The sequence below is a fragment of the Phodopus roborovskii genome, unplaced genomic scaffold, assembly GCF_943737965.1.
Source record: "Phodopus roborovskii unplaced genomic scaffold, PHOROB, whole genome shotgun sequence".
In the NCBI taxonomy this organism is placed as follows: Eukaryota; Metazoa; Chordata; class Mammalia; order Rodentia; family Cricetidae; genus Phodopus; species Phodopus roborovskii.
Window position 1 is genome coordinate 200,547 of NW_026126639.1, and position 14,883 is coordinate 215,429.

Sequence of the window (14,883 nt, forward strand, 5' to 3'; positions counted from 1 at the left end):
GGAAAACAACAGCAGCCATGCACGCGCAGGTCCTGAGAACAAGGAGTTCCTAGAATTACTCTTTTCGTTAGCATCTGACCAGTAAGGAATGTTGGTATGTCTCTCACAAACACTAATGACAATTTTAATTGTTATTTTCTAATGTAAATTTAAGATTAGTCATCAGTAACACTGAAAATAGTTGCCCACCAAATTCTGTCTTATCTTTGTTTCCTAGCATGCCTATGTACCTGACAGGCGGTCAATGCCAGCTGGCTTAGCTATACCGGCTGTTAGTCCTCAGAGCCTCCAAGGCAGAACGGTGAGTGTGATAAGTTTGCTTATCATATGCCTACTTTATTTGCTGCCCAGAAAGGCATGAAGCTGACATGGCTTCTAAGTGTGAATTTTCAGACATCGCCTACAGAAGAAAACAGCACAGCTTTTGTGACAAATATTCGACAGAGAAGAATGTAGACTCGTAGCCATGTTGATGCCTTTCTGCCTGCCTGCCTTTCCCTAAATGCCCAAATAAAGGAGAAAGTTTACAGTTTACTATTTAACTCTGGGTTTTTGATTTATTATCCCCTTTATCTTCAAAATTAAAGGCAGGCCTGGTGGTACCCAGAGGATGCCTGGGAGTTGAGGCCTAGCATACAGAGACTGCATAGTTGTTGTTTTTGTTTTGTTTTTTTTTTTTTCCTTTCTTTGTTTGTTTCTTAAAAACCCAAGTAGCTGAGTAAGTGAATGCTTGCATAAGATATGCAAGATCTGGATTCAAGCCCAGCCACCCCTACCCCAGTGGTTCTCAACCTGTGGGTATCGACCCCTTTGCAGTCTCTTATTGGATAGCATGCATGTCCGATATTCACATTATGATTTATAACAGTAGCAAGATTACAGTTCTGAAGTAGCAACAAAAATAATTTTATGGTTGGGGGGGTCGCTACAACATGAGGAACTGTATTAAAGGGTGTCAGCATTAGGAATCTTGAGAGCCTCTCCCTACACATACACTCAGTATGGACTTTGGAGTGATAATTAGTAAGACAAGCCCAACGAGCATCTGTCTGGCCACACAACAGACATCTGAAACCTTTTTCCTATGACTTTTATTCTGAGGACAAATCTTGATGTATGTCGAGAGCCAGCCTGGGACTTATCTTCTTGCTCAGTATTGGAATTATGTGAATATACTGTCATACTGGGCTTTTCTGTGAAATTTAATATACATTAGTTACTTTAGAGTAAAAAATACACTGATTTATGGATTCATACAAAGAAAGACTGTACAGTGGTTAGAATTGTCCATGCTGGCTCTTGCCTTTAGTACCAGCATTTCAGAAGAGTTGTGGAGTTGGTGGCCAGCCTGGGATGCAGGAGGGAAAAAACAAACGAAAAGACACAGCAAGTATATTTTGTACCATGTAAATTGAGGATTTAATATCAGCTGACTTTCTCTTTGCTCCAGCTTGGCTTTTGTTGTTTTGTTGTTGCTTTTGTTTTTAGGCAAGGTCTTGCTCTAACAGTCTCCCGGCCCTTGGAGCCTTTCTCTGGGGTGACTTTATTGTCAGTAGATAGTTTGTTCTCTTGTGATTTGAACACCTGTAGGATTGTCCTTTATCATTTCAAATTCTCTTCCTACAGTAATCAAAAACAAGCTCGTCTCTTTTTTACAAATGATTTGCTTCATCTTACACATTTAGATATAAGGGAATAGTCCCTGGATTTAAAGTGGTTGCCGTTTGTTTACTAGAATTGTGAATGTATTTTATTAAAATGCCAAGAACTAGGTTCTGGCGGTGGTGGTGCACACCTTTAATCCCTGCACACAGGGCAGCCAGGGCTACACAGAGAATTCCTGTCTCAAAACAAACAAACAAAAAACCCTGGAACTATTTATACTAGATTGTGGATGTGACAGAGCCTCAGTGGTCACAGTAACTGCCGGCCCTGTGGTATTTCTCTTCCACTTTGCTCCCTCTAGTGGATGTTCAGCATCTCGTTTATTTACCATCGCCCCTACCCTTTTCCAGCCAGTCATGCTCTTTACTTGGCCTCAAAAAGAGACTAAACCCCCTGTCCTTTGGAAAATGCTGTCATTGTCGTCCATACACAAACTAATTTGGATTTTCTGTCAGAAATCAACCTGAGGTTTAGAATATTCCATTCTACGAAAAAGAAAAAAGAGAGTGTAGCAATCCTTTACCTGCCCACATCTCCTTGGCAAGACCTTAAGAGCTGGACATGATGATCAGGAGATACAGCCTGCCCCAGAGTCATGTAGCCACCCAAGTCACTCCAAAGTCACAAGATGCCTTTTTGGCTTCGGAGCAAAGATGGCTGGGCCTTTTTTTACCCACTTAATGTAGTTTGATGTCACATGAACCCTGGACACTGTCGACTGCTAACTACAAAAGCCGTTGTGTCCACTCCATCTGAGGAGCCAGGTTACTCCTGGGACACTGTGCCTGTCAGAAGGTGATACTCAGCAGCATCCCACCCCCTCGGAGGCTGAGGGCCTCCTCTGCTGTTTGTTGACAGCTTTCCTCCTCAGGATTATTAACAGGGCAACCAGAATCTCCTGTTTCCAGAGTGTCTGTGCAGCTGCTGAAGCTAGGGTACACTCATAACAATATTGGTTTTCCTTATTTTCCCACTAAAAAATAGAATTGACATTTTAATCGCAGAAGTGCCGTGGAAGCTCTGCTGGCTCACACACTGAAAATAAAACCCAAGTTTTACATTTTTGAAATGTAACTCTTGTGCTTACTTGTTCTTTGCAATGGTTTTGGATGGGCCAGCATTGTTGCGTTGCTGGAAGAGACTTGGTTGTAGTTTTACCATCCTGATGACATCTGTAATGAGCAAGTTAACAGTTCCCTGTGCAAAGCTTTATGGTGGGTTTGTGCTTTTTATGCTTGCCATTGAAATTCCTCCGTGAGTGAGTTCTGAGAAAAATGCCTGACTACCCTGTTGTTTTGCTGTAAAGTAACACTATCCCTTCTGTCTCTCTAGATGTCTATGCATATATGTAGGACCTCTCATCATAGGGCCTAGGCGCTATGATGCCAACCGTAAGAGGAAACTTGCCAAGAAATCTTGGTTTAATAGCTGTCACTTAAGACAACAATTAATCTGTTTTCCACTGTTTGGATTCTTAAATTGTACTCCTTCAGCCAGAGGAGCTTACGCTGCTGCTAATAAAGCTCAGGCGGCAGCAAGCGGAACTGGGTAGTGTCCGGGAGCACACCTTAGCACAGCTCATACAGCTGAAACTGGAGCCCCACAGCCCAAAGGTCAGCTGTGGACACGTGTGTCTGGCATCATCACTCATCCATGCACTGTGTCCTTGGTGTCAAGCATGAGCCTGTAGCGTCATCGCTCGGGGACATTGCAGCCTCCTATTGACCCTTTGAGAATTCAGCTTGTTTACGTGGATGTGCAATTGAGAAAGAACAGCGAGGATGTATTTCTTCGTAACCTGTGACCCGGCTAGTTGGGAGGAGCAAGGAGGGAGCCGCCCTGAGGTCTCAGGGCGGCCCTGCTGTTGAGTAGTTTTACTTGCACATCTGATAAAGCAGGTACTTCTGGGGAGGGGGGCAGGGCGGACACGTAACATTTCTCAGCTCCCACGGGGGATCCCAGCGCTCGGGATGTGGCACAGAAGGGTCTGGAAGTTGGAGGCTAGTCTGAAATCTCTCAAAGGGTTAATGGCCTCAGTTTGTCTGTGTGAGAAGGGAGGGCTACCGCAGCAAAGGCCGGGCATGGGATGCTTCTGTCTGCTAAACCATTGCAAGCGATTTCCTACAGTTCTGCACTGTGTCATCTGTCCACTGGCAGCATGTTCGTGAAAGTTGTGTACTGTGATGCTACGCTGTTTTTATTACCAATTGACCTTTTGACGATTTGCTCTCTGTCCCTATTTCCTTGATTGATGGCTACTAGAATGAAATCCTTTCACATCATCTTCAAAGGAACACCATATATTTGGATCACCAGGTGGGGCTTGTAGAATTTTCTTACTATGACACCAATTAGAACTTACGAATTACACTACCGTTTTTATGGCTATTTAGGTATTTCAATCACTTTAATTAATAGCATGACTTCTACAAGTGACAGTAAAGAGCACTGACCAGAAGGCAACAGGCATTTGTAAGGGTCAGTGGAGAATGCACTGAGTCACCTAAGATTGAGAGCCACATCCCCATATCCTTATATCCAATGAAAATGCTCAGGTTCTGGGCTGTATCTGAGCTTGACAGCAACCAGTGAAGTAGTGAGCCCTGCAGATGTCCTATTGGCAGTTGAGGAGGAAAGCAATAGTGTGCCAGATTCCCTAAGGAGTGTTTCATGGCTCGTGGAATGTGCTGGAGGCCGCCTTTAGTTGCCTGATGGTGTCTCCCCCCCCACACACACACACACAATTTGGCCTTTGCCTGGCGCACAGAGCCCATTTCCCAGTGACCTAAGCTTCTCGCCATGGCTTCAGTGCCAAATGATCACAAGTGAAAGGCATGGAGACTCGTGCCTGTTTTTATGGGCTACAGCCAGACCCTAGCTTAAAAAGGAAAACACACCTTGAAACGCGAAAAGTGTCGGTAAACCAGGATTGTCTCCGATTTTAGTGTCTTGGGCACTTTGAGTGTCTATTTAGTGGGCCTTAGTATCATATCAGGCAAAATTTCTGCTAATGAGTAAAATCTCTAATACAAATTAAGCCTTACTTGTCCTAAAGTGTGTAGATTTGGGTGCTTTATCAAATAAGTCCCTACGGAAATGGTTCTAAGGTAGATGCTTACATCTTTGAAAGGAAATTGTAAATGCAGCTTTATAAACTCTGTTTTAAAAAGACATTATGCCGGGATAACCCTGTGCAGACACATCCAGTCATTTTCACTTTAAAAAGCATACTTTCTTAGTATGTGAGTTAGATACTTCCCATTAACTTCTGTGTGATTTTACCTGTTGGAAGGCTTCAGGAGTCAGCGTTTTATTGCCCAAGTTCAGACCTTCGCTGCAGAAGCCTGGGCTGATGAAACTCAGTCGTGGCTCTGAGATGTACACTGACAGCAGTATAATAAAGATGCTCACCTCACGTCCTGGAAAGCTTCTGGGGTCTACGGGAAGTAAACGCTGCCCTTCTGTAAGCTAGAGCAGCCAGCATGGTAACACACGCCCCTGGTGCAGCCGTCCAGAGGCAGGAAGATCAAGATTGACCCTGCCTCAGAAAAACTTACCTGACCACAGATTATTCTGAAAACCTGTGGGGTACTATAAAAATTAGCCTTAAAAAAATAGTCAGCGAGAACCTTTGGAAGTAAGCCTGATGGTTTGCTGTGATTAGTAATCTCAGTAAAGCCCATGGCAGCTACAGAGACAGGACTCTGGGGATACCGCAGACCCGGGTGTGCTGCATCAGCCGCGGTCCCTGAGATGCTCTCAGGCTTGTGTTAGGCATGCAGTTATGCCATACTAGCGGTCACCGTTGTTACATGGTGAAAAACTGGTCACTTGTAGTTTCTGTCAAAAGAGTTTTCAAGTAATTTGCATTTTTCTCGAATTCTGAAACAGTTACATTTCCATTTTTAAATTTTACAATAAGAATAATAATAGAAATGGATTTTTGTGTGATAACTTTGCATTTAAATGTAGCTACTTCTGATAATGAGCATGTGGCTATTTTTAGATAACAGTTTAATATGAAACCTTTATGAACAGAAACTCACCTTTATCTAAATGTGTATAACCTTCAGGTTACCTTGGGGCTGGGCAGATGGCTCAGCTGGTAAAGTGTTTGTTGTCCATCCCCAGAGCCCAGCATAGTGGGACACACTTGTAATCCCAGTACGATTGTGGTGGAGACAGGCAATCGCTGGAGCAGTCTGGCCGGCCACCCTAGCCAAACCAGCAAGCCTCAGGTCATGGGGATCTCAAAAGGAAGGAAGGAAGGAAGGAAGGAAGGAAGGAAGGAAGGAAGGAAGGAAGGAAGGAAGGAAGGAAGGGAAAGGAAGAAAGAGAAAAGGCCAACGTGGATGCCCCTGAGAAACAACTTGGTTGACCCCTAACTTAGACACATACATACCCACTCACAAAAGGTTGCCAAAAGAAAATCTCTCCCTAGATACATTTAACAATCATGCCTCCCAGTGCACTGAAATGAAAAATTTGAACTGCATTACGAATTGTACTTCACTATACAGTGTGTAAAATTGAGTCTGACAATTTTAGTAGAGTTTCTCATTCAGCACAAGCCTTTGCAGCTGTCTGTCTTGTTCCTAACTGAACCTGTTTCAGCTGACCAGGTCTGGTGTTTTTGCAGGCAATTTTGGGTGTCTGGGATCTATGGGTTGACTTGTCAGTTTTATAGAACCACAAATTAGAAGTGGATAAGAGGAAGAGGCTCTGTAAAGTGCACACCTCATTGGCGGACTCCCCCTGGGCCCCTGCTGCTTCCCACTCACAGGAGCAATCCACACAGCCTTTCTCTAACCACCTACGGGTGCCACAGCCACCCAAAGGAAATCGTTTCCGTTCCGTTAATTTCTAACATTATTCATGAAGAGTAGACCTGAAAATCCCCTGAGCTGTCTCAGAGGTGAATTCATGTCTGCCGCCACGGGCAGGCTTCAGCAGATGAGGACAGCACCAGCCGCCTTGCCAGAGAGCAGGACTAGAATGTTAAACCCCCAGTCTGAAGATCCTGCCTCCTGGTCTCAGTAGCCTGAGCCCCAGAGCGTGCCTTCTCATCGTCACCTCTAAGGACGGGTGACTGGAGAAATGGTTCAAAGGCCACAGCAGCGCTGGCTATGGTGGCGCACACCTGGCCAAGTGCCAGGATTGCTCGGGGATACTCCTCACTGAGTAGCCCTGCTGGACTACAGACTTAGACCCTGGCTCACAAAACCAAGACGTAAATAAAGAATACTAGCTGTGCGATTCTGTGGTGGGCCTTCCCTCTGCGTTCTGCTTTATCCTGAAGTACACTATCACAGATTGCTTAAAGAGCCATCAAACTACTTGACATCTGTATTTTTGACAATGTTTTTATTTACTCTTTTGAGAATTCCGTGTGTGTGTGTGTGTGTGTGTGTGTGTGTGTGTGTGTGTGTGTGTGTGTGTTGTATTTTAATCATACCCACTCCCTTCCCTCTCCAGTTGGTGCTTTACCGTCTAGTTCTCCTGACCCCGCCCCTTTCCATTCCAACTTCCCCGTTAGTAAAAACAATGGAGAGATGGCATTTAGACGGTTTGTTCTTTCCCTGGGATTTTCCTGCTGACTTTCAGGGAGATGATAACGACATAAGATGGTATACTAGGAGTGGAGTTCCAACAGGACAAGAAGCAGCATGGGAGAGGGCCGGGGGCTGAAGTCAGTCACTGAAGCCTACCTGTTTACTGCACCTTTTCCAGAGGGGCACTTAGATACTCAGGAGGAGGCAAGAAAGTCGCTTTCATTCAGCACGGCTTTTTTAAAACTTCCTTTTAGATTTTTATTTTGTGTGTTTCACCTGCGTGTGGGTAGGTGTGCCACATTTGTGTCTGGTGCCCAAGGAGATCCGAAGGGGGCATCACATCCCGGAAACTGGAGTTTTAGATGGTTGTGAGCTACCACAAGAAGGTTGCTGGGAACCAAACCCAGGTCCTCGGCAAAAGCTGTACATGCTCTTGAGCACTGAGCTGTTCCTCCAGCCCCCTAACCTAAGAGTAAACTCAACCTTCTGTCTTGAAAATGTTGAATGGAAACATTTAAATTTTATGACGGTGCCTCTTTATGAACCGTGCTCTGTGAGTGCAGGTGACTTTGGGTGATGTTCCCGATCCCATGGTTGGGTACTGCGGACTTTCCTCATCACCGTGAGCCCTTTGTCCTTTCAAGAAACAACAATGGGAAAGCCCACGCAGACCAGTGAGACCAGTAAGGAGATTGCTCATTGCTGCCTGCCCAGTGAAGTCCCGGGGGATGTTTGTGCATTCCTCCTCCTCAAGTCATCTTTTGGGTTTTTTTGTTTTTGTTTTTTGTTTTGTTTTGTGTGTGTATGTGTGCATGACAGGGTTTTTCCATATAGCCCTGTAGACCAGGCTGGCCTGGAACTCAGAGATCCTCTTGCCTCTGCCTGTCTTTTGGGATTAGAGGTGTGTGCCACCTCCCGGCCCAAACTAGTCTGTGGTTGGTTGGTTGGTTTTTTTGAGACAGGGTTTCTCTATAGCTTTGGAGTCTGTCCTAGAACTCACTTTGTAGACCAGGCTACCCTTGAACTCACAGAGCTCCACCTGTCTCTGCCTCCTAAGTGCTGGAATTAGAGGTGTGCGTCACCACCACCCAGCCCAAATTAGTCTTAATGACCCAGAGAATTGATGTCTTTTTTTTTTTTTTTAAAGATTTATTATGTGTATAGCATTCTCCTGCAGGCCAGAAGAGGGCACCAGATCTCATTACAGATGGTTGTGAGCCACCGTGTGGTTGCTGGGAATTGAACTCAGGACCTCTGGGAAAGAAGCCAGTGCTGTAACCTCTGAGCCATCTCTCCAGCCCAAAACTTTTTTTAAAGATGGTTTATTATGTATACAATGTTCTGTCTGTATGTTTGCCCACCTGCCAGAGGAGGACATCAGTTCCCGTTATATATAGATGGTTGTGGTTGCTGGGAATTGAACTCAGGACCTCTGGAAGAGCAGTTAATTCTCTTAAGTTCTGAGCCATCTCCGCAGCCCCCAGGAATATCAATCGTCTTCACTCCTTTAAAGATTTTGTGTATTGTGCGTGCACTCCTAAGAGAGGAACAGTGTGTGTGTCACCAGAGCCACTGCTCCCTATCTCCCTGTGGGTCCTGCGGACCCCTGACTTGAACTTGCTGAGCCATCTCTCCATCCCTGTGTGCCTACTCTTGGTTCTGTTGTTGTTGTTTGGTTGGTTGGGTTGTTTGTTTGTTTGGGTTTTTTTCTTCTCCATCTCCTTTCTTCTTTTCTGGTTGAGATATGGTCCCACACAGCCTGACTTTGACCTTGTTGCCTCCTCCTCCCGGCAATCCGTTTTTGTTGGTGTTTGTTTGTTTTATGGGGTTCTCTGTCCTCTTCCTCCTCCCTCTCTCCCCCTCCCCCACCCTCCCTCTGCCCCTCTCTCACTCCCTCCCTCCAGCCCCTCCCCATCTCCAACGTACTTGAGCCTAGGAGTTGAATCCCAGAAAGTCCTTGAGTGGCATAGGACATCGTGATGGCAGAATTTCTAAGAAGACTAACTAGACATTGGGTGGGTTTAGAACTCTGCGTGTGGAGTTGATACCCACTTGTCAGTGCTCTGACCACTTAACTTGACCTGCCCTGTGCCTACCTGATTATAGTTATTGTTGCTGATGGATCTGACCCTTGCTGATGATAACTACTTGACCTGTCTTACCTTAGCCACAAAAGTCACTTCTTTCCCTCACATTTTTCTCAACTGAGTTCGTCTCTGCTCTCTGCTTGTTACTGTCACCGCGTTCTCTCAAGCTTCTGTCAGAGAGCAGAGCTTGCAGTGTGAGGCTCCTTGATGTGGGCGGGCTTACTTTGGAAGTTGTAGCAGGTCTTTCTTGTTGGACTGTCTCGGATCACCAAGCCCCAAATAATGACATGGACACTTATTAATTATGAAAGCTGTCCCTTAGCCTAGACTTGTTCCCAGCCAGCTCTTGTAACTTTCATTACCCTGTTTTATACCACTCCTTCATGCTGAATGTCTAACTTGCTCCATCGCTGGCATCTCTGCCTCTCCTCCCAGAGTTTCTCTCTCTCCCTGGAAATCTGCCTCTTCTTTCCTGCCTAACTCTTTATTAAACCAATCAGAAGGTGCCTTAGGCAGAGACGGATCTTCACACTGTACATGAAGATTATCTGAGAAGAGGGAATGACAAGCCTAAGTTCTGGGCCTCATCACATTTAACTTTGAGGAATGAACAAAGGCTGGAGAAGTTACACAAGTTCACTGGGGAATGACCCAGGTGAACCAGACAGGAAATTGGCTCCATTCTCCAGTGCTCTGGGGCTGAGACTGGGTGCGAAGGGCTGCGTGGTATCGTGGAATAATAAGGATCGGAAAAAAACAGATGGGCTGAATAGATGTTTATTCGGGGAGAAGTAACTTACAACAGAGACAGATGAACGCCAGCAGGTTCCCGTCCCAAGGATGCCTCCGGATGCTCTCTGTCTCCATTCAGGAAGGGAGAGAGTTCTCAGGGGTCCCCTCCGGACCTAGTTCTCCCAGGTGCCAACAGAGTGAATATCTCACTACAGGGTGGTTCCCACATTAAAACAAAGATAAACTAATAAGATGCGGAAAGGCGGAGACTGGAGAGATGGCTCGGTGGTTCATAGTTCTTCCAGAGAACCCTGGTTCAGTTCCCAGCACCCAACATGGCAGCTCACAACTGTCTCTAACTCCAGTTCAGGGGATCTAAACCTTCTGAATTCTGCATGCACATCCTGCACAGACATACATGCAGACTAAATACCCACATACATACAATTAATTAAAAAGAAAAAAAGATGTTCTCAGCTCTGTAGCACAGGCCCAACATCCCCAAAAGTGAAGTTAAAGTGAACTTCTCATCTGTAGCTTTCATGTCTGGCAAAAACTCTAAAAGCAAAGAGTAAATAGGATCCCAAGGAGGGTGTGAGTCATCCTGTCCAAGGGCATTTTAGAGCAGACTGCACGATGGCTGGATTACGTATCTGCATGGAACTCCTCGGGTCACACAGGAGAGTTGCCTGGGTGTTGTGTCCGCTGGTTCAAGTGTTCAAGGGTGAGGGACACTACTCTAAATAGCCTTTGGTTCAAAAGTTTAATTATGCTGTGCATTGCAATGCCTTATCGTCCATCCTAACAGGCAGGCGTTAATTGGCTACACTGATGAAAGTAAAACCTGGCTGCAAGGTAGCACTCGGTGAGGTTTTTAATGACAGGACAGTCGTGTGCACTCATTAAACCCTGGGAGAATCACAGAAATTAACTGCAGTGATAAACACCAGACCTGTCTGCTTAGAAACACTGAAAATTTTGTTAGCCATATCGGGATGCTTGTCTTTGTAGCTAACTACATACAAAGTTGCATGAAACTGAACTTTTCTAGAAGCCTGAAATGAAGTAGAATGTAGCTGGAATTATGAGTTATGCTTTCAGCCTACATTGGTAGGAACTAAGGAGACTTGCAAAGTCCTTGCAGAATAAGTTTTATTTTAAATGTCTTTGAATGTTTTTATATAAACATATATATAATCATTATACTGTGAGAAAATCCAAAAGGGTATAAAATGCCTATCAAGACTAATTAATTTTAATAAAACATGTTATCTAAGTGGTAAAAATGTTGGGTACTATAAAATTTTAATGTCCTTAGAGTACTAATATTTTTCTGACTAGCCTTGTAGAGAACTGCAGTTCGTTTAAGTTTTATTACTGAATAAAATTAGACAATGTCCTTTTTCTCCTTCTGAATTCACAGATTTTCACTCTCTAGGAAGTTTAAGTTGTCTTTTTATATTTAATGCTTTGCCATCTAACGTAGGTAAAAGTAGCTGTTAATTGGCTGTATTGTTTAAAGTAAGATTTGATTGTAGCTCTGTAGCAGTCAATGAGGTTTCTTTTATAAGCTTTGGTATATTTTATAGCTTTAGGTGCTTGCTTGAAATTGTTGGTGTACATTAAGTCTGTGCAGCCATGGGGTGAAATGGAAGCCACTGCCCTGTTAGGAAGATACTAAAGTAGAGGATATATTTACAGTGTCGTCTTTCCAATCTACCTGTGCTGTAAACTGATGTTTGCTGTATGCTCCTCCTGATTTGAAATAGATGAAAGAAAATGAACCTATTATCACCATGGTTCACACAATGATTGAGAACTCGGCGCTAAGACCACAACTGTACCAACAAGTAAGGTCTTGGACAGTGAATGACACTGCATTGTCATCTGCAAATCCCCTCAGTGACGGCCTTGTGTGTCCTCAGACTTCCTCATGACATCAGCGTTTTTTACCCTTTGTTTCTGTTCGTTTGGGAAACCACACTTCATCCATGCTCCCCAAGGTGCTGTGGTACCCTTAGCATGGCTTTGCTGAACACTTGCCTTTGGATATTAAGTGTGTCATCTTCCTAAAGCTTTTGTTTACATCACTCGTGGTTGATAGATACTTGGAGGTCTGCAGTACACTTAGCAAGAGTTACTAGGTTTCGGTGGATTCACTCTGAAGGCATTACTAATGGATTTCAGGGAGAAGGATTGCTAAAACTTTTTGCTTTTAAGCCCAGCCCTCCAAACCCCTCCTACCCCAGTGATAGTACATGTGGTTGCTGTGGGTGGTGATTATCTAGCTTCTGTCCTGACAGTGGGACCTCTCCCATAGTTGTAACACAGCAGGGCTGTTGGTTCTGTATTACCATTCCTATATAGCCATCAGGGGATTCCCCACCCCGTCCCCTTCTCACACAATTCACAATGTGTCGGGGACAGGGAGTGGCCGGCTCTGACTTGGGAACCTTGGTAACCTGCAGATCTGCAAAGGAAGTCACATGTTTCTATCCATTGCTTCCGATTATTATTTATCCATGGTCTAAATGTTTCTGGCTCTGTTCAACAGCATCAGCTCCTTCCACTTCTGCACCCTCCAGTTCTCTGGGCAATGGCCTGTTGGGATATTTTTTAAATCATAGCGAAGAGGAAAGAATTAACTCAACATGAAAAATGAATGTAGACCCTGACTCAAACGTGAAAAGCACCTGATCAAAGGAAGCTTGTGGGCTTGCACCTGCTGGAAAGGCCCAGGTGCCGGTGGCTTTGAAGTGTGCTTGTGGTCAGGAGGCACGACCATGTGAAGCTGAGAGAGGAGGCCTGCTGTGGGCCCGTTTTTCAAAATGTTTAAAGTATGTTTAATGACTGGAAGCATCTTTCATTTGCAAATTAAATACTGAATATTTAAAGTTAAGCAGCTCTACTTTAAGAAAACGGACGTGGCATCTTACCCTTTAATGTATGTGAGCATAACCCTCCACAGCGCATGTGTGAAAGTCAGAGGACCGTTTGTTAGGAGCAGCTCCTTCCTCCCTTTCATCTCCGGGCCCAGCTCAGTCCGCACCTCAGAGGCCAGGGCTTCCCCCACAGCCTTCTCTGCAGTTTATCTGGGGACCAGGTCCTGCTTTCTCCAGGACTGGGATTATACTGTCCTCACGGGCCACCAAGCCTGACTGGGACCACCACAAGTTACAAATTCTCCATAGGTGGCCTCCCGGGAATCGACCTAGACCAAATGAAAAGCAGCTAAAGTTCAGTAGTAGACAAGTGTCCAGATAGTGCTTGATTTTAGTTTATACTTGGTGTGTGTGGGTGTGTGTGTGTGTGTGTGTGCGCGTGCGTGCGTGCGTGCATGTGTGTGTGTGCGTGGGTGTGTGTGCGTGCGTGCGTGTGTGTGTGTGTGTGTGTGTGTGTGGGTGTGTGTTGTATCACATGGGTGCCTAGTGCCTGAGGAGGCCAGAAGAGGGCATCAGATCCCCTGCAACAGACAGCTTGAAGCCCAGATCCTCTGGAAGCTGCGTCTCTGGCTCCTGCATCAAAATTTTTGAATTCTGAATTTGGCAGTCATTTTACATGACACATGCCTTGTACTCTGGTTTTACAAGATGGTGACTGCTAATGAAGTTACTCCCCTAATGAACAGCTCTGAGAGACCATGCCAGCAAATGCCCGACGTCCTGTAAGCATGGTTGCTTCCTCTTGTTGGTGGGTTTTCGGCTGGAAGTTTTATGGGATTTTTTGTTTGGTTGGTTGGGTTTTTTTATGTTTTTGTTTTATCTTGTTTTTTTTTTTTTTTCTGTTTACTTGTTTTGAGACAAGATCTTACTATGTAGCCCATGCTGCCCTGGAACTCATTAAGCCAGGCTGCCCTTGAACTCAGATATCCCTGTCCCTCTGCCTCCTGGATTCTGGGATTAAAGGTTTGGCTGGCAATACTGTGTTTGAAAGTGTTTTATGTACACCAGGCTGTCTAGGAAGGAACTGGATAAAGATGGTGCTGACCTTGTGGCCCTCCTGCCTCTACCCCACCAGTCCTGGGATTGCAGGCTTATATGACTGCCCAGTTCCCTTTGGTTCTGGGGATTGAACTGAGGGCTTCATGAATTCTAGGTTAAACACTCTACCAACTGACATCCCCAGCTGACTGTTCAGGTCATTGGGTATAGTATATTATCAGTGTAAAGTTATTTCCAAAGCCAGGCGTGATGTTTCACACCTATAATCCCAGGCACTTGGGTGAGTGAGGCAGAGGATTGCTCTGAGTTTGAGGCCAGTTTGGGGTACACAGTAAGAGTATCACCAAAATAAAAAGGAAGAGAAAAAGCCAAAATTGGGGCAGGGGCGACAACACAGTAGTTGTGGGTGCTCGATGCTCTGGGAGAGGGCCTGGGTTTTGTTGCCCAAGCACACCTCTAAGGATTGAATACCCTTTTCTAACACCCACACCCACATGTGCGTCCATACACAGGGACACACATAACTTTTAAAATGCTTAATGTAGTCAGGCGGTGGTGGCTCACAACTTCAATCCCAGCTCCCCGGAGGCAGAGGCAGAGGCAGAGGCATCTCTGTGAGTTCAAGACCAGCATGGTCTACAAGAGCTACTTCCAGAACAGCCTCCAAAGACACAGAGAAACCCTGTGTGTGTGTGTCTGTGTGTGTGTGCGCGTGTGTGTATACATGTAAGAGAGAGAGTTCACAAACAGGGAACTTTGTTTCTTCTTTTGTTTTTGTTGTTATTGTAGTTTGCCTTTTTTTTTTACTTTTGGGTTTTGTTTGTTGGTGGGGGTGGGGATTGCTTTGCTTTATTTGCTCATTTATTGTGGCAGAGTCTTACCTTGTAGCTCTGGCAGCTCACTATA

General features: G+C 45.1%; 1 protein-coding gene across 12 annotated transcripts in view; it reads left to right on the forward strand.

Moving 5' to 3' along the window:
* Nucleotides 1–14,883, forward strand: part of Plekha5 (pleckstrin homology domain containing A5) — a 152,784-nt gene that overhangs the window by 107,532 nt on the left and 30,369 nt on the right. For all 12 annotated transcript variants that reach the window (XM_051173414.1, XM_051173418.1, XM_051173415.1 and 9 more), the window contains one exon: nucleotides 218–301. In XM_051173414.1, the coding sequence (XP_051029371.1) occupies nucleotides 218–301 (84 nt within the window). The remainder of the gene's footprint in view (nucleotides 1–217; nucleotides 302–14,883) is intronic.